The 25,285-nt window shown below is 32.0% G+C and overlaps 2 protein-coding genes across 2 annotated transcripts; one reads left to right on the forward strand and one right to left on the reverse strand.

The window, feature by feature from the left end:
• Positions 1–1,676: 1,676 nt before the first annotated feature.
• mora (cysteine and histidine rich domain containing protein) lies at positions 1,677–10,081 on the reverse strand. Its single transcript, XM_088243270.1, has 6 exons — positions 9,757–10,081; positions 9,428–9,564; positions 5,385–5,602; positions 3,798–4,011; positions 2,796–2,993; positions 1,677–2,457 (listed from the first exon to the last, which is right to left on the reverse strand). Exons 1-6 carry the CDS (start codon positions 9,833–9,835, stop codon positions 2,215–2,217), a joined length of 1,089 nt encoding a protein of 362 aa, XP_088099396.1. The 5' UTR covers positions 9,836–10,081; the 3' UTR covers positions 1,677–2,214.
• Positions 10,082–12,062: 1,981 nt separating this feature from the next.
• FIG4 (polyphosphoinositide phosphatase FIG4) lies at positions 12,063–23,440 on the forward strand. The gene is made up of 13 exons (XM_088243271.1): positions 12,063–12,273; positions 12,366–12,573; positions 13,900–14,107; positions 15,122–15,319; positions 16,719–17,036; positions 17,383–17,727; positions 18,120–18,318; positions 19,060–19,193; positions 19,912–20,145; positions 20,275–20,476; positions 21,859–22,016; positions 22,130–22,324; positions 22,744–23,440. Exons 1-13 carry the CDS (start codon positions 12,199–12,201, stop codon positions 22,982–22,984), a joined length of 2,715 nt encoding a protein of 904 aa, XP_088099397.1. The 5' UTR covers positions 12,063–12,198; the 3' UTR covers positions 22,985–23,440.
• The last annotated feature ends 1,845 nt before the right edge of the window (positions 23,441–25,285 follow it).

Genomic DNA, 25,285 nt, shown 5'->3' on the forward strand with positions numbered 1-25,285 from the left:
GACCCGATAGAGAATATATGAGGAAACAACTGCAAATACATGGAGAACTAACACCAGAAAACATAGTGAAACACATGTTAGCAACAAAAAATAACTGGCAAACTGTTGCTTAATTCATGGAAACTGTAATGAGAAGGAAAGAAGAAGATGAAACTGACAGACAACGGATTGCCTAGACTAAAGCAGTATTGTGGTAGGCCGAAAGGTGGGAACACGACTGCAAGGAAAAAGGGGGGGTTTTAGCCGGTGTGAGTCCGGCACTACCCAGACTAGCCGGGTGTCCATAAGGGATTTCCCCCCACCAAAAAAAAAAGTGTAAATATGGATTAAATATATTACACATTTCTAATGGAGGTCTAAAGTTAGATAATTATGAAGAATTTAAAATGCAAAAATTAAATCCACTATCTAAATAACAGTCCTTTCTTAAATATGCTGAATAATTTAAATTATCATTCAATCCGATGCCTGCCCCTTATTCCTTTTCTGAGACTCTGTAGCCTGGACGTAAAACACTGAACACATCGCACTATGAATACTATATTGCACTAATTGCTAATTTCGAAAATCAACTGAGAATACCACGTTTCGGCTCACTCTGACCACCACACTTTTGCCTAAGAAACGTGTTTTCTATCTCTTTCCTATGCCGAGATATGGCATCTTAGATCTCTTGCACAAAACGCAATTTGACACAGTGTAAGTTTTCTTTATAGGACTGAAGAAATTAAAGGAAGATGGAAAGAATATTTCAACCAGCTCCTCAATCTAAACAATAATGAAAGAGAAGAGTTCCCTTCTTTTCCCTATGAACCAGAAGCCATTAGTCAGCCATCGACACAACCCCCAAACAGTAGCCCTGAAAAACAACAAAGCACCAGGATGTGCGTGGCATCTTTATAAGAGTATGGTTCGTGGTTGACATTTTCTGCTGATTATAAAAATTGATGTAATTTGAGGTTTATTGCTGAAGTCGACTCTGGCTGTTTTCAGATTATTCTTGCGTTGTTTGTGGGTGTTTTCTGCAAATTGATAAATACCGTTTTTGTGATCAGCACTATTTTCAAAAGGTGATTATTACAGTTTTTTATATAAAAACAGCCTGGCTGTTTTAAGCAGAACATAGAATTGATTTTACTGCTTTCTGCATAACTGCATTCAAATAACCTCAAAGCTTTCATCTCATGTAGCTGATAAGAGATCTTAAGGAGGAACAAATCATATCCACGCTTCCACCAAGAGACCACACCAAAGACCTCTTAAAGGCTAAAGTCCTCGGGTCCTTCATCAAGAGCCCAACCCCATCAGGAGGCTGAAACTCGCAGCCAGATGTCCATCCCAGTACCATCAACTTCCAGGAAATATATCTCCAGACCAAGACCTGGTACCTACACCATAACGAGAGCTAATGCTTTCAAGATGTCAAACCTCACATTTTTCAATCTCATGAAGGAATAAACATATTGAATTTATGGTACACAGATAAGTTAGTTTATTTTTAAGACTTGACAAGGAACAGTCGCATTCTTCAAACGGTCAGCATATTAAATTTATATTGTCAATTTTACACAGATTAAATGTGTAGTTATATCATTTAACATGGAAAAGCACAAAGTTAGTGCTTCAAATATTAACTTAATTACATTTTTAGTTTGCAAATAAAACTACTAAAACTATTATAACATAAGTTTATATTTAAAAAAAGCCTAAAATAATATACCCACACGTGGTACATACATACATAATACAATGTATATCACTCCATCTAGAAGATCATTAACACATCCAATAAGCTAATAACCACTAAAGAATTTTATTTGACACCTAAACTATGGCAATTGATAATTAAAAACAACATTATTAGAAAATAACATGAAGTACTTTTAAATATTTTCAAAAAGTTACATTTTTTACTAATATTTTTACTGGAACTACAAAAATAAAAACGATGTATTTGTTTCTTAAAGCTAAATAACATTGTTTTTTCGATCATAAAAAATGATCAATTTTCATCAGTTATTAAAACCACTAAATTTTTTATACACATAAAAAGATAACTGGGAATAACAGCTAAGCAACACCAAAGTAAACATACTTTAACAACATTATTTCAATTCTAAAATGGCCGCCAATCAAACTGTTTGCTAAAAGATTAATGTTTTGCTGCTACTGGAGTATATACTTAACAATTAAGTAATTTAGTAGTGTTTTCTTTTATTTCATTTCAGTTAATGACATCTTGGAGATTGGTTCAACTTCATCAAGGTCAATGTCATCATCATCATTACTTTCCCAAACATGCTGCTGGGCTGGTTTTTGCTCTGTCTTTGTTTCTGCTTCCTCTTTTTTAGTTCTCGGGAAGTCCAATTTAGACCATGAACCGGACTCGGCTTTTCTCATATTGATCTCTACTTTAGTTCCGAGCATGTGAACGCTACTTTGTTTTACATCAACCACCTAGAAAAACAAAATAATAATAATAAGAAATGGGGCACATATCTTAAGTACGCACTCACATTTCACATTAAAATACCAGTTTTCTTTTTAAATTAAAAATATATATTTATGTATCAATAGACACAATCCAATTTAAACATTAGTCAACATGAAACGCAATAAAATATTTAATACCTACATAATTGAGGTGGCGTTTATTTTTTAAAACTCCATTTATGTTTCTAACTAATAATACTTGATAAAATAAGGTTGTGTTTCTGAATTTTAGGTATTTCAAAAGTTAAAAACATTAAGGTTAGTTCCTTAAATATTTTTATTGACAAGTATATAGCACTTACTCCTCTCAACTCAACATCCAATTCAAACTTAGCCTCGCCGGAGTTGTAAAATTCTAACTGAATAGAAAGTCGAATTGGATTTAGCTTCACAAAACTCTTGAAGGGGTGATAGTCCTTGGAGTAAACAGCAACAACAACATGGCTAGCGGTCTGATGCCAATCCCACCTGCATTTAACAGTATTGGCAGATTGGGACTCCTAAAATGTGAATTAAACAGTTAAATTAGATTATACCTAGCTGTACGAATGGCCAATAAAGAGATAATTGTTTAATTGATTCAAATGTTGGGAAGCATTAAAATAATGACTTAAAGTATGTTACAAAACCTTAATAACAGAAACAGGGAACTTATTACTTTTACCAGAATATGTATTTTGTGACAGAGAAAAGTGATTGATTAAACAACTGAATTATATTTGAACTTATTTCAACAGAGAGGGAAAACATTATTGAGAAGGGAATATGGAAGTCTAGGCGTTGGCTGGTTTAAGTGGCCACTTTCGACAGGTCATAAGCCCTGTAAAAGCCTAGACTTCCATATTCCCTTCTCAATAATGTTTTCCCTCTCTGTTAAAATAAATTCAAATATGAATAACTCCCTAGGGAGGAAATCCGGCCAATCTGCAAGCATTTGGACGTACTCAAACATTGTTAACTTAATTATAATTTATTCATGCTTTACTAAGTTCTCTGTAAGTAATCTTCAGAACTAATATAAACTTGTAGTATGAACATTACATTTAATATCAAAATTTATCAAGAACATTTTTTTTATTGATTTTAAATATTTTAAGGCTCTCCATTTTTCCTTTATTTCTTCAAGTAACACATTGTACAATTTTAAGCCCCTGTACAATGAGTTTTGAGACGGTTTTTATCCACATTGGTAATCTTAAATTTAGAAAAAATTAACTATTAACTTTGGTTACAAAAATTTTTGTGAAAATGATAAGCAAAATAAATACAAATACCTAAATAGGAGGGTAAATTTTTGTTCTAACCTCTTTTTTCCACTTGTGTAAACCAATAGCGCAACCGACTTGATTCAGGAATGTATTGAAGTCAGTGGTCTTCTTCTGACAACATGACCAATACTTCATCCCCTCGTGGAATATGGGAGTTCCTGGGTGATGGGTACACTCCTGACTATCACTTTCTAGACCATCGTAAGTTCCTCTGCAACCGCCATTCTTGCATGCCGTACCAACTGCAATGCTGTAAGAATATATACAGTAAAATAGTATTATGTACAAAAATATGGGTTTCAATAGCAAATTAAATTTCCTGTGAGTTTCAATAATCCATCTTTTATTCTTTAATTAGTGCCCATACATAAAATAATTATGAACATTAAAAAACAATGAGGAAGTTCGGAGGTTTTTCAAAACTTTTTATTTGTTAATAATTTAACTAACAAACTAACCTAAAATTTTTTTGAAAATATTTTTATTTATCATATTTTTTGAATTACTCCATGTGTGACATCACAAGTTCTCTTTGATGAGTTCTACTGATTAGTGAATTGATTTGCCATAAACCGAAAACCTTTTGTTGGTTGATGCGGAAAAACTAGTGACATCGTTCAAAGTATTATGTTTTTGTTGAAATCATTTTTATTTTTATTTCAAACATTTTTAAGAATCTTCACCGTACAATTTGATAATTTTAAAAACATTTTTATATCTAATTTCCCGTTTCACTGAACTTCCTCATTTTGCTGATAATAAACCAGGAGTTAGAAATTTGCCACCATATGGTCAGGATAGTATAGTCGAATGCCATGACATGTCAATAAAACCAGGATACAAGAGGAGTCTCATTCCTCAGCGATCTATGAAAGAAACACTTTATCAACGTAAATATAATAGAGCATTAATGTTTTATGCAGATATTTCTTGATAAAACTCCATAGGCAATATGATTTTGATAAAAAATATCAATAAAATTTCTTGACTAAGTTTTATTTTGACCAACGACAGCTTTTGCCTAAGTGGGCATCTTCAGAACTGGTGATGCCTATTTAGACATAAAGCTTGTCCTGAGACCTACTTAGGTAAAACCGCTCGTTGGTAAAAATAAAACTTAGCCAAGGAATTTTATTGATATTTTTATCAAAATAAGAAAGAAGAGTAAGATGACGATTTATCCCATGTTTTAATATTTATCTATTGCAGACGTTACCTATGATACGATAGAGGTACAAATATCGAGATACATGCAGTATGCAAGGCTAAGGCAAACTTTATCCACAAGTTCGCTGTGTTGGTTTAGATGCGTAAAGCAAATGGACGGTGAAGAATGGCTTAAAAGCTTTATGACAAGAAGTTGATAGGTGCAAAAAATGAGTAAGTCAGAAAAGACATGACCAAATCCTTGATAATGTCAAAAGTCAGAATAATCAGCGGGCGTGCATGAGATGTATGAATGTGGAGGAAGTGAGGGCTGCATGCAAAGACAGAGTGGTATAGCATTCTATATTTTCTGTCTATCGCATAATGGTGTGATGATTTGTTAGTGTTTGTTTATATCCATTACAGAATGTCGAATCTCAGTTAATGATTTCAATTCTGAGTGATTGTCAAACTTACCTATTATTTTCAAATCCTGCATGGAAGAAATTTGTATTAGGGCAATCTTTGAACTTTTGTTGCAGAGAATCGGCCACTTGAGGCTCCAGCATAATCATGGGAGATTCGAACGATGGTCTAGTGAGGGAACTCTCGGCCGCAGAAGCCGGTTTCCTTACTGTCACAACCTCATTCGCAGTATTCTTATCCACCTTAGACTTGGGAAGTTCAGGAGGCTTCTACAAGAGACAATAATATAGGTTATAAACAAATATTAATGTTTTGATGATAAAACTTTTTAAGAATACGCAACAGTGAAATTCCTAGTAAACTTATGAAAAAAAATAATCGACGGTTAATAAAGAAAAGTAAGACTTGACCAAAATCAAAGATTCTGCCAGAAAAAAAAACATTTTAGTTAGGGAAAACCGAACACTTAGTTTTAGACAAAACAATCATTCTTTGGTGCATTTGATTTCTAACATATTTTTTTTTATAGTCAACTCTCCTACAATTCTTATAAGGTGGTTTCCATATAACGCAAAGTGAAAATTGCAAATAACCCTCCTATAATGCGTTTCTCATACGACAATATTCCAACAATGTAAATGATTTGAAAAGTTTCAATTGGGAGTACAAATGTAATTTATGTACAATCAAGGAATTCCTCTAACTATGAGCAAACTAGAAAAATAGTATTTAGGTGCATTAGAAAAAAAAAAGGGTTAGACCAACAACAATTTTTTTTTTGTTATAATTTCATTACATGAACTATGCATATCGTGTTTAATAAACCTACACTCAAATATTCATTGCCATTTGTATTATGTTTGTTTACAATTTTATTCATTGAACATATCCTTTAAAACGACTTTCAGAATGAAATTTTTATATACAGTTGAAATTGGTTACTGCGAGGATGACGGGACCGACTGAATTTGCTTGTTATAATCATTACTGGTTATACCAGTGTAATGTTTGAATAATTAATGATACACTAAATTATCCCATGTTGGGTCATTATCAAGTACTCTTTATTATTGTTGTAAAAACACTTTGACTTTACACTTATGCACAGATCATATTTATCCAGACAAGTACCTACTCAGTGTTGCTATAATACATAACATACCTTTCCATTTAAGTTAGTAACAAGCTAACCATAATCTAATAACACAATAAACAAATAAAACAATAAATCATAACATAAATGTTCTTCATTTCATATTAATTTCCGGTGTCTCATTTCTTGGTAGTTTGTCACTACCTTGGGCTACCTCCGATTCTTCTATACTTCGCATTCTTTTCAATGCCTTCCCTGCTTGCATGTTTGCTTCTTCTGAGGTGCTTGGAATTCCTATAATATCTGCCCGCCTCTCCTGCGGAGGGATCTCCACCATATCATCTTCCTCTTCTTCTTCTTCTCTACTATATTGAGGTTTAAATTCCTCCATTCTGGCATTTTCCTGGACCTCATTGTCTTCTCCATGTTTTAATTGATTTACATGCCTTCTTTGTGTGTCGCCATTATCTAGTTTTATTTCATAATGTTTACACTCATATATCTGCATATTATTTTTCTTATTCACACTTATTTTGTTTATTTCCATCGGCTCGCTATTATCTTCACTGCTCCAGGTTGAGAGATGTATTGTCTTCAAGCCCCTTTTTGCACTTTCAAAAGCTTGACAGATTTCTACTGCTCTTTCATAAGTTAATTTCTCTCTCGTTAATAAGTCTTGTTGCAAATTTTTGTCATTCACGCCGCAAACCAATCTATCTCTTAATGTCCTTTGTAAATCCATGAAATTACAATGCTTACTTATTTTTTTTAACTCTATAATGTAGGCACTTATTGACTCCTCAACTTTCTGTTGCCGGTTGTGAAATTTGTAAGATTGTATGATTTCGTTAGGCTCTTTATTGTAGTGTTTGTTTAATACATGCAGAATTTCTTCAAATGTAACTTCTCTGATGTTTTTAGGTAATATTAACGCTACTAACTGGTCGTAGGTTTCTTCTCCACAGTTTGCTAACAGGTTGGCCTTTTTGACATTTTCTTCTAGTATTTGATTTGCTTCCAGAGCAAAACAAAATCTGTCGATATAATGGCTCCAGGTTTTACCTGGGCCATATTCACTAAATCTTAGTGCCATTTTCCTCGTCGCCAATGTAATGTTTGAATAATTAATGATACACTAAATTATCCCATGTTGGGTCATTATCAAGTACTCTTTATTATTGTTGTAAAAACACTTTGACTTTACACTTATGCACAGATCATATTTATCCAGACAAGTACCTATTCAGTGTTGCTATAATACATAACAACCAGAGAAAGGTTATTTAAATCCAATCGCCATTGCATATTGTCCCTATTGAAAATTATAATAAATGCTTACAAACAAACCAGTTTCTAAATTTCAAATTCGGATAAATAAACATTCGTATTTTTTCACGATGTTGACAAAGTGATAAGAATAGAGAAGTCTTTTTTCACACTTCAACATATTTTGCGCAACGATCTATTCTACAAATAATTGCCACTTTTTTGCAAATTGAAACACTTTTGCTTGTTAGTAGTCATGTTTACAGGTCAAGGGTTAGGTTTTAACTTATCTGACATCATCTGCATTCACCATAGAACATTTTAAAGAAACATTGTAAAAACCCCTGAAACAAGGATGTCATTCATAAACTACAAAAGAAGTTGTAAATTGCAATGCCGAGCTTGTGCTTACTAAGTTCACAAAGCTTGGATTTTTTAAATGCAATTTCAACCATATGTGTGATATTTTGTCAATGCTGTCGGCAAAAACACCAATTAGGTACTTAGCCACTTACATAGGTATCATAAACGTAAACCGATCCTGACGCCCAGCGGCATCGATAATAAGTTAGTCCTTCATTTGGATTTCATTACTTTGTTTCGCGTTTTGATGATGTTTTTAAACAATTAAAGAGTTTTTGCTCAACTGTTGACAATATTTTTGTTCGGTATGTCCGAGAAACTAAAATGTCAACTAATTTTTTCTCATTATATTTGAAATCTCGCTATTTCCATGATCGTTATAACAAAGTTCGGCTGTATATATATATGAGAAGAGGTATTAGCTATATGTAGCTATTTGAGAGGTAAAAACGTTATTATTAATTATGTATGGACAAACCATTTATAATTTTATGCTTACTTTGTCAAGAATTTTTTTTATGTAATGCAAAACAAATCAGACTGATGTATGTACAATTTCATTATTTTTTCTGAAATTCACTTAGCGTGGTTTATATACAACGCAGTACAAATAATCTGATTTGTATTATTTCCGAATTTATTATAGCACAGTTTTCATGTAATGAGACAGTGGTTTCCATATAATACGGCAGTGGTTTATATTAATACAGTACGAATAATCTAATAATTATTAATTTAGGGTTTCTTATAGCGCGGTTTTTATATAATACGGTACGAATTAATCGTGTTATAGGAGGGTTGACTTGTATATGGGTGTTACAGTTACCTTTGCTTATAATGTACAGTATATTTCAGAAGTGGATTTTGTTTCCAGGCTATATTTACCCGAGTAGTGTTGGAAAAGGGAGGGAATTTCGGGTGTGGACCTTTATATATTCAACATAAGTTACTAAATTGATATTTTAGTGCAAATATGTGATTTGCAAAATACAGATGGACTAATATTTCATGTAATAGTTTCAATAATGCCATTACAAATACTTAAATCTTTTAACGGTAGTTGTGGGGTGGAGATAAACATTAAAATCTAGTGGCCTATGCCCATTGCGTGTAATTACTTCAAATAATGTGTATTTTTACATGTTTTTTAATAGAGCTCAAAACCCAATCAAACTTAAGAAAATATTAATGGGTTTAGGCGGAAGATTGTGGTCACATATTTCTCAGAAAGTAGTTAAGTACAGAAAATCTCTTTAAGGTGTTTATTCGTATTAAATGTATGATTTCGTAACAATAATCCGGTATTCTATATAATTAATGTTGATCTTTAAAAAAACCTAATAACTCTACATGGATTTATTGTTATACATACCTCATTAGAATGTTTAGCTAAAGCGCATCCTTTGATATTAAGAAATTCAGTAAAATCGGTGCACTTTTTATTACAGCAACTCCAACCTTTGTAAGCATCATGGAAAAATGGTAACCCGGGATGATGACAACAATCATCTGAAATATTTATAATATACTTTGATGAGAAAAATATTTTTGTGGAGAAAGCAGATGGATACAATAAACGCAATTTTTCAGTAAATTTATTAGAGAGAAAATAGGAAGGACATTAACCAAAGTTAGAAATTATCACGAAAAACAAATCAAGTCCAATTTTGCTAGATGCGAGAGTTCTAGAACTTGACTTACCTTTGTCATTATTTGCAGGATCAAATTTTTTACCGCAACCCCGGTTGTAACAATGGATTTCGACTGTTTCTCCTGTCATTTTTTCAAAGGCAAGACTCTAGCTAACACAAATATATTACCGTGGTTAAATAAGAAGGAATTTTTTAATACTCTTATTTGCTCTAAAACACGAAACACAAGCACGAAGGAAACCTCACAGATTATATAGTACAAATAGGAAACCTCCGCTTAGGGAAATCTGTCAAAAAACTACGAGTTGTCATAGACAAAATTGCTCATTTGTCCGAGTAAAGCTGCGTTCATTCACAAAAACTTTACCTAACTGATCAATAAGTAAATTTAATACAAAAATTGTAATAATCGGCGATGAAATAAGTCATTTGGCATCACACTGTTTTGTCTGTGTGACTGTTAGATCTGAAGGAAAATTAATTATAACCGTCATTCCCCTTTCCGCATCCAGTGGTGCATAGGGCACTGTATTGGTAAACCAAATGCAGCGTATTTCAATCTTCTGTTACATCAGTCTTATGCTTCGAGTGAAAGGAAGGATAATTACATGGAAATATGTTATTTTACTCTATAAAGAGGTAAAATACACATTCTATCAGATTGTCATAGTATTCACATCAGTTTCAGTGATAGAAAATAACGATTTACATAAATGGTAGGTCCCTTAATAATAATTATGAATTTAAATTCATGCAAGGTGTTCCGATTTCACAAAAATTATAATGTTTTTTTTTCTCTGGGTGCTCATCTAGTGGTGGTTTTAGTGCTAAATTTCAAGTGAGGCAACAATATATTATATACTTTTATACTGTTTGACTTTAATAATCAATATTTAGTTCGTTCCTAAATTTAAAAAAAACCGTAGGTAATAAGAGTAGGTGTGGGTACGTCTTTTTTAATTTTGATAAAATTACGAAATTATTCGTCAGTGTAAAAACGTGTGGTAGCTACCAAAGGCATTTAATGACAAAAGTAGATAAAAGACTATACTACTCAAAATATTATCTCAATGTCACACTGTGACGTCCGGCCAATATGATTTATTTTATCGTTTGAGGCTCTCTTACCAATTTAGAGCCTCTTCGATAAACGATGTACTCCAAGTTCAATCTTATGTAAATTACAAAAACATGTGTTTTGCTTTCAGCACGTATTGTCCGTAGGACTGCGAGTAAAAGATATCATAGGCACTGCTCATGCGTTGCAAAAAATTGTATTTTGAACAAAGGATATGCTTGTTTTTAAGATGACATATTTTAACATTAAAGTTTTTTATTCAATGCGCCGCGTTGTGAACGTGTTGAGTATGAAACATAATTTATTAATAGCGAGACTTGCTTGACCTTTACGAAACAGCCACTGTGCTCATTTAAAATGATATACTCTGAGGGTTGTTCCGTTTTTGGTCCAGTTATCGGGCTTTTTGTATTATTCCAAAAAAATGTAAACATTAATTTATTAAATATGATCCATACTAATTCACAAAAAAGTGTGTATGAGTAAACTTTCACCAGCTGCAGTAGATTAACATTATAATGGTGATTTAAGTTAAAATTATTATTAGTTACTAAATAGTATTATAATTATAAATGACAATTAATTACTTATATGTACTATCTTGGAGAAGGCTGTTGAAATTAGAAAGTGCTGGGAACAATGAATGGAGCGCTACGGGCAATTACTTTGGTAATTATACATTAATATATATCTTTGTCACAGGAGGTGAAATAAGTAGTTCACAATAGAATTGTGGTACCAAGTCAAATGTATATGAAAGTGAAATGGGGGATTAGGAAAGCAAGGGTGATAATAAGCCAATCGCTGTCAAATAAGATTTCTCTGGTGAATGTGTTGATAAAAAAAAAATCTAGTATAAGTATGAATTTCTGCAAGGCTGAGAGCTAAAAATCATTGACAAATAAACAATGGGTACTGCGTTGGTTTGCACATGTAGAGTGAATAAATAACGAAACATTGGCTAAAGTATGTATAATGCATAAACAATACATTTATGATTCTGTGTTCATGCACGTAGAAAACGACGAAATCCGTGAAAGATATGGCATGACTAAATTTTACAAATATTTTACGATGGACCTCCCAAAATTTGAAATAATCGTCGTGCGTGCATGGGGTGTATGAATGTAGCTCTAGCAAAGTCTGTATGCAAAAAAACAATGGTTTTGCGTTATATCCTCCCTGCCTACCCCTTTACGGTTTGATTGTTTGTATATTTGTTGTTTTTTGCAGGTAGATACTATAACTTTTAATGTGTATAGTTGAAATTTTAATCCATAGTTTTTTTTTTAGTTTGACACACAGTTTGACAGCTGTCATATGTCAGTTATTTTATGAACGAATGATGACTTTAACTGTGTGTAATCTGGGACTTTAGCGTAAGATCCAAGAATTTAAGTTAATTATTTCATAATGACTTCAAAGAAGTTAAAGTTTCATCCGATTATCGGTTCTATTCAATGCATAGCGTTGTATGAAACCAAAGCTGTGAGTGAATCAAACAAAGTTGTACTTTATTGCACATTATTAATTTTGTGTATTTGTTTTACATTATTTGATATACTAAATTCGGTTTCCAGAGATTTTATTTGATTGGTTCCAACAATACACAAACAAGATTTAGAGTACTGAAAATAGATCGGACTGATCCTAGAGAATTATTGCTTGTTGATGATAAAGTGGAATATAATCAGCAAGAAATACACCATCTTGTTAACATGATTGATACAGGCAATCGTTCTGCCAGGTTTGGGGGAGTTAAGGTCATATCTGCATTTGGTATTGTCGGTTAGTAAGTCCTCCATTTCCAATTTGCGATAAAAAATTATTAACATTTTTAAATCGGAGATGAAGAACAACCTTGAGAAGGGAATATTGTAGTCTTCACATTTACAGGTTTTATGACTTGCCTGATTTAAGTGATCGCTTTACACACTGAGTAACATTCACCATTCTGGCTATTTTTGAACATTTACATTTTTTTAAATACCTAACCCATCTGTTGGAAAATGTTCTTCATCTCAGTTGTGATGTCTATCATTTAAATTTTAACTTACTTTAATACTTACAGTAAACTATTGTTGATAAAAAAGTAAGTCTTAAAAAATCTTTTGATAATTTCTGATAAACGGTAACTACTTAAAAAATGTATATTTTTAACTTAAAACTTTGACAGTCAAAATTACAGAATCATTGTTTGATAAAAATACTGAATTATAAAATCATAACACCACTCAGAATTAAGAATATTCCAGAAGGAGCGTAGAATAATATTTGAATACTGTGTCCAAAAATCCCCCCACTATGCCCTACTTTCGCCGCGCGCATTCGTGATGTCGCCGCGTAATGTTGCACGATGGGAAAAAATATAATCATAACACAAATGTAAGGTAAAAAAAAAAAAGCAATCTGTTAATTTCACTAAAATTTTATTGTGCACGTGAAAATATTGATTTACACAACAGAGTAGATAAGTAAAGGGTCATTTTATTAGAGTAATTGAATTAATGAACTTTGAACATAAAATATAAAACTAATTTTATTTTATATAAAACGGATATTTTTATATCATGTTAAATAATATTTGATGTTTTAAAGATAATGTCGATCAAATGTCCACCACAGAGTTGTTTAATCCGAGGTCCAACTCTCATTAGTTTTCTCAATAGATGAGCAAAGTAGGGTAAAAAAAATTGTTTTGTTTTCTTTGACAATCTGACAGATGGAAAAATAATTCAATTTTTAAGTAATGTATTTGCTACTTACACATTCATTTGCTAATTACACATGAAATGTGATCCCATCCTGTTTCTTTAAGATTCTAGCAGTATTTCTACATTTTAAAAGGACACAACACGGCATAGTTCAACTCAAATCAAGAGTTGCGTACTAAGCGTCGTCTACAAAAAAACTAATGGTTCAAAACGTAAAACTATTTATTTATGAGTAGTTTAGTCGCCTTCTGTTTGATGCTCGTAGGCGGTTTCTGGAATATTCTTAATTCTATGACACCACTATTTCAAATCTTATTTTGACAGATTTTTAACTGTTAAAAAGGTGCTTATAAATAAATGTAGGTTTATATATTGTTCATTTCCTATGATTTTTATCCAGGGTTTGTAAGATTTCTCGAAGGCTACTATATTGTACTTGCAACAAAAAGAAGAAAAGTCGCTGTCATAGGATTCCATTCCATATACAAAATAGAAGACTCATCCCTCATTTACATTCCTAGCGAATCTGCTCGGCCAAAACATGTAGATGAGCAACACTATGTCAGGATGTTTCAAGCTATTGATCTTTCTACCAACTTTTATTTTAGGTAAGATTTTTTTTTGAAATAATCACTTAGGGGCTGCAGCTCTTTTAAAATTAAAATAAAAACAAATATTTCACGGTGGATCTTACGATATTTATGTATTTAATCAACTTGGTGTGAAAAATGAAGAATAATGCAAAAGCAAGGTGAAGAATAGCAGATTTATATTCCCATATACGTTATAAAATTTGTGTTCTTTTGATTTATGTAAATATTTTAATTTTGGTTCTATTTTATTTTAGTATTAAATAACCGTGTTAGAAAATAACGAACAAGTTGTGTTGAATGGGGGAGCTCAGTGGTTTTAATTTTTTTTTATTACTAACCCCTTTCTTGGCAATGTATCTAATAGGATACATATGATTTCATTTTTTCTCATGAATTAAAACACAAATAAATCAGCGTTCATTTTTCCGTATTGTTCATTCCTAACTGCATTAACACAATTCATAATAAACTTTGATTAAAACAAACAAATGTTTGTTTGCCTAGCTACAATCTACTGAAATAAACCTTATCTACAATATTTTTTTATGGCTTATTATTAATTATTTCATTTTTATTCGCCTACCTACAATCTACCAAAATGAACCTATTTTTATATCAATTATCATTATTATATGTATGTATCTATGAGTTCTGATGATCGTTATTCAATTCTATGCATGCTGTATTATGGTGATGGTAAGATCTACCTGATAAACTAATGGTTATTGGTTGATATCTGCGGAACAACTTTTATTTTATTTAACAAAGTTTATTTTAAGCAGATGACTATCCACATCAAAACAAACTCAGAAATTTAATCCTATGCACATTATCACAAGATATTGTTTATCTTCATGATATGTCATAATAATATTATAATCCCAAACCATTTTTGTTGTTGTTTGCATCAATAAGTTGTGTGAGATTACTTCTCCACAGCGATGCATTTTTTTACTTTTTGTCTGCATATTACTCAAGTATGTTTATTTTTATTTGCACTTTGTAAAATACATGTTTTTATTATTATAGTTATAGTTATGATTTGACCCACTCCTTGCAAGTTAATTTAGCTCCACCTAGAGAATTTTCAATCAATACATGTCCTGGCTTGGCTGATGAAGAATCTAATTTTGAAGAGTCATCGCCAAAAGTACAAAGAAAATCTGAAGATGATGATCTGTTCAACACATGGAAAAAACAAATGGGCCAGAGAAATATTAACTCGGGGTAAGAAATATAAAAATAAAAACAATTTTTCAACAATGTTTTGAGTATTCCAAATGTTTGTAGACATGCTAGATTTCCTCCCTAGGGAGTTATTTAAATCCAAATTTGTTGCAACACAGAGAGAAAACATTTTTAAGAAGGGAATCATTGCCTAGTAGGTGAATTGGTTCAGCCGGATGAATCTCACCCACGTGATAAAGGTTTCAGCTATTTTGCACAAAACTTAACAGATGGAAGAGTTGAGGAAATGTGTATGTTGAAACATAGGCAGAATCGTGAATGTTATGCAGTGTGTAAAGTGGCCACTTAAACCAGCCAATGGCAGGTCATAAGCTTTATAAATGCCTGGACTTCCATGTTCCCTTCTCAAAAATGTTTTCCCTTTCTGTTACAACAAATTGAAGTTTACATAGTCATTAAAAATAATATCAGCTTCTAAAAAAAATATTATCTAAATGTATAGTGGATCTGTATCCATTCTTTTTCTTTCCAAGCCTTTTTTAAAAATATTTAACTGAGCCAGAAAAAGTTGGCCTTGTGGTGTAGTGGTCAGAGTGTTTGCCCATTATGCAATATTTATTTAAAAATATGTTTTTACACTAGAATATTTCATAGTTCCTGGACTGGCACCTGAAGCATAAGACTGATCTTCTTACCTTTAGAGAAATTTCTCTTTTGTGGCCCCAAGAGTGTTCAATGTCCTGAAAGAACATATTAAGTTCTCCAGAACGAAAGCCATTTTCAGGATAAAAGTTTGGATTTTGTCTAAGGGAAGAGACCATTGCAGGAGACTGCCGCGAGACATTGCATAGATTTTCATTCTATTAAGCGTGTTGTCCAGATGTTTATTAAAATTTATGGTTATGTAATAATTTTTATTTTTAGTATTGTTTATTGATATTAATTGGCGGCCTCCGTGGTGTAGTGGTCAAAACACTTGACTCACACACGGAAGGTTCCGGGTTCGATTCCCGGTGAAAGCACAAAAATTATATATGATTTTTCTCAAGTCTGGGTGTTCTGTGATGTAATTCATCACTGAAATTGGGCCTTCTGGCCTGTTGTGGTGCGAATAAAAAAATATGCATGCTTCCACTTTCCATTATGTTGTATCCCTAAAACACAGGGCTCTTGGCCTCATAGAGTTTGGGATACACATTTTCGTTTGTTGTAATATTTATCTTTATGTAAATAAATAAATAAAAAATATATGCAAGAAAAACAATTTAGATAGGTTACGATTGGTGTACCGATGCAGTGCCCTATGCGTCATTAGGTGTGGAAAGGGAATAATGGTGGTGAAACCAGAAAAAAATAAAACAGTAAAATACACACTAACTGACTAACTGACGGATAATAAATATTTTAAATTGATGCCTTGTTTTACAATTTCTTTCAGAAAAGAATCGATTCTTGAATTTGGAATCAGAACAGTTCCAGAATGGCGATACGTATGGAATTCTCATTTGTTGGCTCCTGTACATTCCCAATTGCATCCTGATTGGATAATATACGTTACACATGGATTTGTGGACCAATCTAACATGTCAGTGTTTGGTCGGTCCATTTACATCACCGTAATAGCCAGGAGAAGTAACCGATATGCAGGTACAAGGTTTCTAAAGAGAGGAGCTAATTCAGATGGGGATGTTGCTAATGAGGTTGAAACCGAACAAATGGTGCACGATTCAATGGTGTCATCCCTCAATACCGGAAGGTAAAGATTTAAAAATATACACCATAATAATATATACATAAGTGTCAGTACATAAATATGATTTATATATAATTAAACGGTATTGAAAAGAGATACAGACATTCTGATTTATAATGAAGGTTGTAGTGATGCAGTGGCTTAAAAGTTGAACAATTGGTTAACTTGATAATGTTACATAAAATGTGTATGTTTTTATGTTTTCTAACATTTTTACTTTTTACAGATTTCAAAAGAATAATTACTTTCTTTACAATATTTGAACTCTTTGATTTCTCAATATTCTTCACACCAAGTTTCTTAAGTGTTTTTGTTTTATGTAAATGAATAGTATTTTTTTGTCTAATAGGTTCAGTTCTTTTGTGCAATTGCGTGGTTCAGTACCTGGAAATTGGTCACAAGATATTTCTAAAATGGTTCCCAAACCTGCCATATCTATTGATCTGGCAGATCCTTTCTTCCAAGTAGCAGCCAAACATTTCAACCACATGTTTGAAAGATATGGAACTCCAACGGTCATCCTTAACCTTGTAAAGAAAAGAGAAAAAAAGAAACATGAATCTTTTTTAAGCGAGGAATTTAGCGCTTCCATAAAATATTTAAATCAGTTCCTACCACCGGAACATTTAATACAATACTATCACATTGATATGGCTAGAATGAATAAAATCAAAGAATCTACTGTTTTTGATAAGTAAGTAGCATTTTGTATTTTTTTTATTTATTCTTTCCATATAAAACTGACAGACTTTATTTCAGGCTTTTACATATTAACTCTTAATCTTAGCCTTTTTTTTGTAGACTGTGTGAAAAATCATAAACGATTTTCAAAACAATTAGTTTATATATTTTTTTTCTCTGTTACTACCCATTGAGTTTTGGTGAATTGAGTTTAATTGGCAAGTTTATCTAATATCACTCAACATTACCTTGAAAAATCTAAGCATACAAAAAAAAACTTTGAAACTTATATGATAACTTTGAGGCCAATGATCGTGCCTGTTTGATTTTTTGCATTCACTAGTTGTGGCCTGACGACCAGCCCTGTGAGATTAATAGACTTAAATCTGTTTGATATGTCTTTAGGTTAACTGAAATTGCACATATGGGGATAAAAAGAACAGGGTTTTTCATGAGTTGTCAGCCACAAGGAGAATGTTATGGCATATCTGGTCATGAAGGAGGGACTTTGCAGACGGGCATTATTAGAGTAAACTGTGTTGATTGCCTCGATCGAACTAATACGGCTCAGTTTGCTATTGGAAAATGTGCTCTTGGCTACCAGGTTAGCAAACAAAGTATTTGTTTAATATAAAAAAGTGGTTGTGTTATGAAGGAAGGTTTACAACTTTATTTTTGTATAACTTTAGACAAATTAAAATAAAATGGTTTAATGCTGATAAATGTTTTATTGAATGTTGGGAATTACATATGGAAGACAATGTCTGCCTCTGTTTGCCTGACAATTGCTGGTTCTTTTTATAGCATTTTTTATCACATTTTCACAAATTTCTACTGGTATTTCATTCATTAATTTCATCACTAACGTTTTGTTTAAATTGCTCAAGTGTTTCTGGTTTATTGACATAAACATTGTGGGGGCCAATCAACAACCTGTAGAATTTAATATAAATTTCATTTACAGATGTGAACGGATATAATATGGTTTGTTTATGGCCCAACTTGGCACAAAACATAGATCTCATAGAAATGGATCATAACTAATTTTGGAATTTTACTCAATTATTTTTATTAAAAATAATTTCTTTTATCTAATAAATTTGAAATTTGCATAATTTTACTTTGTGATTTTATGCTCCCCGATTTTACAAGTTCAAACAATTTCAAAATATAAAAATTAGACAATTATGTTAAAAATTATTCTCAAAATTTTATTAGTGATTGAATATAAAATGAATAAGTACTTTTATTACTATTATTTACATCTATTGATACAAAGGATACTGTACTGAATCCAGATAAAATCATTTGTACCAAACCACTAATAAACTACTTATTTTTATAGTTATGTGCATTAGGATTGTTGGACACGCCAGTTTTGGAATTTGATACAGACTGTGTTAGAATATTGGAAGGATTATATGAAGATCATGGTGATACTTTAGCACTTCAATATGGTGGATCACAACTTGTTCATAGGTATTATACATTTTAAACTACTCTCTAATAACTTACTTACACTAAAGATAATTGACTAGAATTCTTGCCACAAATTACCTACCTATTTACTTTTTAGAATGATTTTATTATTTTTTTTATTTTTATTTCATTGGAAAGCCAACAGACATTTATAAGAATCAATTATACCATAAATACATATCATAAAGTCCAATTAGAGGCTTCCACATAATATTGTTATTGTAAATGTTGTCACATAAAAATTATACATAACATAAAATAACTAACCATACAAAACTTATAATATTACTAGAAATGTAAATGAATATTGGTCACACAGTTGCACATTACAATAAATAATACAACTATAGTTGACCATGATATCCATGAAGCAGTTTTTGAGTTATTATTTTTTCAAATATTTCAACTTTCAGACAATTTTGTAAAAGTCGTAAATAACTTGTGCTAGAAAAATGGGAATCAAGTTGTAGGATTTGAACGTCAAACCTTTGTTCCTTGAGTCCACAACACTATCACGGGACCTCAACCCAGTTCTATATGAATAATTTATGTATATAATTTGAGCATCCATATCATTTTTATGTCCCTAATGATTTTTCATTCCTTATATTTTAGCTGCTATTATGTATTCATTGTATTAATAATATTATAGTATGTACAATAACAATTTATTTGACCAAAACAACTTGAACAAATATTTATCAATGGCATATTTTAGGATAAAAACGTACCGTAAAACTGCACCATGGACATCTCAGGGAAACGATATAATGCAAACACTTAGCAGATATTATTCCAATACATTTTCTGATGCAGAGAAACAAAATACTATTAATCTGTTTCTTGGACTCTTCGTGCCTGATCCATCCAAACCCCCTCTTTGGGAATCCACTACGGATTATTATCTACATCATATTGATGCTGTCAAGTACACCCCAATCAGTTCAAAGAGGTATTTATTTTATTGAAATAACTATTCTAAATCAATACAATCTTATACCGTATTTCAAATACCCTTTTAACTAGAATACGTTCCAATACTTTTATTTTGGTTAATCACAATTTCGTTTGATTTATTTAGAAAACAGTTGACTTTATGGTGGAATCCTGATGTTATGAAATGTCTGCCAATTTCTTATGTTGAAATGAGGAAGAAATGCTATGAGATTGTTCGCCTTGAAGGAACATGTGATGGTACCCAATCTATTGAAATGGTTGATTCTTATCATGATTTCCATAGACCTTACGAGTACAGTGTTTTATCTGAATGTTATGGATATAAGGTTGGTATTAATTTATTTTTATTAACATAAAATAATTTGTAACATGTAAGGTATTGCTAACTTAATCTGTTGCGAGTTGTAATTCCCACTTTGTTGTCTTCTCCGTGTTTTTTTACTCACCATTTAACTAATAAATATTGCTTAATCTCAATTTTAGTCCGATAACAAACTTTCCTAACTGTTTTATAAACTAGTTGTTTTTATTATATATCATCAGTGATACTGCAACACTGCGTAACTGTAAATTTTATTTTTCTACGGGGTAACCTAAAAACTGTTCTGTTAATGTATTACTTACGATTTTAACCAACCAAAAATAACACTGAGGTATATAGGTTTTCACAGTATTGTGAAAATAATCTATAGAGAATTCCTTCTGCTTTGCTGTGGCTTTTCTTCCTCTCCAAGGCTTCGGCTCTGGCTCAAGTTTGTCTACAAAGATCATGGGATAAAACATTACTTTATACTTACTTATACCCACTAGAGTACTAGAACAATCATTATTTTTAGTGAATAAAAATAATTAAGAACTAACGGCTCTTAGGCCATAGAATGAATTAATGCAGCAAAAACATTTTCATAAAAAAATGAGGCTTCGCGGTACTGCAGTATCACTGATGATATGTTTTCTGTCTCTAAAATAGAAATACTTATATGTAGAATTCAAAATTTTGTGAACGATTTCTTCTTCTTCTTTTGCCACTCCTACGGGAGGTTGGCAACCATCATTTTTGGTTCATTCATCATCACGATCCTGGGCCAGTCTAATCAATTCAATTTAATTCAATTCATTTATTTAAATATAACATATACATTACAAACATTCAGCTGCTGCATTCGGCACACCGAATCACTGTCTGATTTTGGAGCCATGATGCTATTTTCCGTCGCATATAGATCTTTTCTTTTTTTAATAAGTTTGAAAAGGACGTGCTTCTCATTGCGGAATATGTAACCAAAATATGAGGCTTTTCTTTTGACAGTGGTTAGTGACTCCTTCTCTTTGTTCATGATGCTTAAAACCGCTTTATTGGTGACACAATCACTCTCTGAGCTTCGAAGTATTCTTCTGCACAATGATCTACCAGTCCTGAAGAAGTCTACCTAGGTGAAAGCGCTTGAGTCAGTTAAGAAAATAACACCTAGGAATTTTGTTGACATTTTTATCAAAATCATTAATTATGGAGTATCAAGAAATATTAACAAAAAACAACCAACCAACCTATTGGATGAAAAGCAATCATCCATTATTACGGATAACTTATATAGCATCATTTTCATAATATATACCTCAAGGGCGCTTTGTTTATAATTTCAAAATTTGTCAGGTAACCTTATCAAGGAACATATACTTAATTAATATTGAATAAAATATATTTCAGTTGGGTAACTCAACCAGAGAACTGATGACCCAGTGTACTCCAAATTACAGTCCGTTTGTGATTCGAGGAATGCCATATGGGCAAGGAAAGGGTGCTCCATCTTCCAAAAATCCCGGACTTTCTGGTAGAGCTAGTACAGGATCTAACAACTCTAGCGAGTGCGTATAAAATAATATTAATGCATTTAAGTCAACCACAAGTCACTAAGGGTTGAATCCGGTATTTATCTGCTAAAATGTTGATAATTTTTATTTTATTTTGTTTATTTCAGTTCCAATAGTGAGTCTTCATCAGATGATGATATAACAAGTTCAAATACAAGTACTAGACAAGTAAGTCCTTCACCAAATAAAAATGTAACAGTTGTTACCACAACTAATGTTGGAGATATTTGGGACACTTTTCCGATCGTCACAAGAGGAACAAGAATATTTCTACAAAAACCCTCCAGAGTCAACTTAAACATGTAAATATATAGTAAAATCACACTAGGTTAAATTTAGTGGGTAACTACAGTTTACTGATATAAGAATGTTTGCCTTTTCTCTGGTAACACTTACGGTACGCAAAACGAACCACTTGTAATTCAGTGTTGCCAGTATAAAAAAAGTTGGAATTCTGCTTTCTACAGACTACAGTTTAAAAATATTATCTTCTAAGTAATTATGCACTATGCATCTTATTCAGTTAGTAAGAATCTAATAGAAATTTATAATATTTAAAAAATAAAAATTGGTGTATGGGGTCGGTGTTTTTAAGCCCTTCATTTATCTCACCTTTCAATTACACACTGAAGCATATTTTCTTTCTAATCAATGCTTTCAATAAGCATTTTTAGTGTAAATAGATTATTCAATATTAATAATTCTTATACATTATTTTCAGATATAAACGATATGTCAATACGGACCGAAAATCCAGCAAAATAAACAGCAATATAAATACAGTAGAAGTTACTGTTAGTAGTGGCTTTTCAATTGATAGTTCACTGAGCGTCATACCGCCAACTGTAAACAGAGTATCAAAGGAAATTTACAAACAGTATATTGATAGGTATAAAGGCCCATCACAACCGTCACCTAAATCTCTTCATTTATATTCCAAATATGTGAATTGTAGCATTTGAAAAAAAAAATGCAAGCAGAATAGCTGGCGCAGTGATTTGGATCGAAGAATTAAAAAATGTTTATGGCGAATTTCCGCAAAATCAAAAAAATTTCTTTAAACAAATTTCTAGAATCTCACTTTAAATATATTTTTCATTGAAGGTGAAATGGTTTTCGAATAAATGTTTACTGTTTTTGTATTATCCTTTAGAACTATACTTTATTCTAAATTAATACATTGTTTGGAGGAGTTTTGTGTAGCAAAACCATGCATAGAAGGAAAATATGTAGCTCATAAAATTACTACATTCTCTGTATAACTATCATTTATTTTTTTATAATTTACTATGTGTAGCAAATACACTTCATTTATACATATTTATATTTGATGCACATACCTCGTCTAAAAATATTTATTTTCTCCGACATCTAGATATTTATGAATAAATTGTGATATAAATCTTTCTTTTACACCATGTTTTATTTTTATTAAAAAAATATATTCTCTCATACCATGTTTTTAATAATGCATAAAATATAATATGCAATATATATTAAAATATATAAAAAATGGCAGATTTTATCTATATAATACAGATATATCGTCTTTATGCTGATAAAACTCTTTAAATTAAAAAAAAATGAGAAAACAAGTTATAACTGCAGTTATAATAGGTTGGGGAAAAAGTAATTTCAAATTTTTCCCTTTATTTCAATACTTTATAAAAAGTGCTACAATCATCTGATTTAAGTCAAATATGCGCCGTTCTGTTCAATAACTTGTTGCCAACGAGAATCCAACTTCAGAATGCCCCTCTCGTAGAAGCCCTCGTCCCTATTGGCATACAACTCGGACAACCAATTTTCACAGGCCATCTATTGAGGCCAAATTTGTACCGCTAAGCGCGTTGGCCATAGACAGGAACAGGTGGTAGTCACTCGGTGCCAGGTCCAGACTATAGGGTGGATGCATAAGAACTTCCCATCCGAGCTCCCGGAGCTACTGGCGCGTCATCAAAGATGTGTGCGGCCTGGCATTGTCCTGATGAAACACGATTCCTCTCGTATTCACCAATGCTGGCCGCTTCTGTTCGAGCTTCAAACGGTCGAGGGCAGAATTGAGCATTTGGCCATAGGAGAGCAGCTCATAGTAGAGTATTCCCTGTCTATTCCACCAAACACACAGCAACACATTACTGGCTGTCAGTCCTGGCTTGGCCACGGTCTGGGCCGCTTCGTTGGCTTTCGACCACGATCTCTGTCGCTTGACATTGTCGTAAGTGACCTACTTTTCATCACTAGTCACCATCCGCTTCAGAAATGGGTCGATTTTGTTGCGATTCAGTAGTGATTCGCATATGGAAATTCGGTTCCTGAGGTTTTTTTGCGTCAGCTCTTGTGGCACCCAAACATTGAGCTTTTTTTTAAAATCCAGCCTTCTGCAAATGGTTCAAAACAGTTTTATGATCGATATTCAGCTCCTGGGCGATGCTACGACTGCTGACATGAGTCTATCTCGATATTTTCCATGATTTTATCGACATTTCAGGTTCAGGGTTCAGTTCAGTTAAAAAAAAAAAAAAAAATCTGATGAAAACCATTAATTCCATTTACTAGATGCTTTCTTTGACATCTAATCCATTGAAACAATTTAAAGGAAGTAAGTTGGTTTCATGAGTATGTATCATGCCCAAAATATGTTTAAAAGACTTTTGTTGAGTCAAACATACAAATAGATTTAGAGGGTGTAATCAGATGTCAATATGTCATTGTAGAAGGTTACATAATAGGGAAATATCACATTATTTTTAAAACAATCAGGGTCTATGAAATACTTTTGCGTAAAAAATTTTTTTTTACCAAGTAGCATAAAAAATATTTTTACATTTACAATTTTGCATTGGCCACGCCCTTTATATGTCACGATTCATGTTAATTTTGAACTTTTTCAATTTTTATAGAACATCGTCACGAATCTTGACATCACAATTTTTTTTTTATTGTTAGTGTTTCCTTATCATCTTACGAACTATTTAAACTCAGTCCCATACAGCATTTAAATTTTTTACTGATAACGTACATTATAAAAATTCATTTTCATTAATTTTTATCAATTTTATTCAACCTAATTCAATTAAATGATGAAAACCAGAATGCATTAGATGCGCTAATTACGCAAAGAGAACAATAATCAATGCCAAACATGTCTCGTTTTTTTAGGCACATATTTTTTTATAAATTCTTTTTTAAAATTACATATGTATGAAAACATTTCTCCACAATATCCATATTGATTTTGAAAATATGATTAAAGTTTCTAA

This window comes from Micrasema longulum, unplaced genomic scaffold, assembly GCF_059751315.1.
Source record: "Micrasema longulum isolate JH-2025_06_02 unplaced genomic scaffold, ASM5975131v1 h1tg000198l, whole genome shotgun sequence".
NCBI lineage: Eukaryota > Metazoa > Arthropoda > Insecta > Trichoptera > Brachycentridae > Micrasema > Micrasema longulum.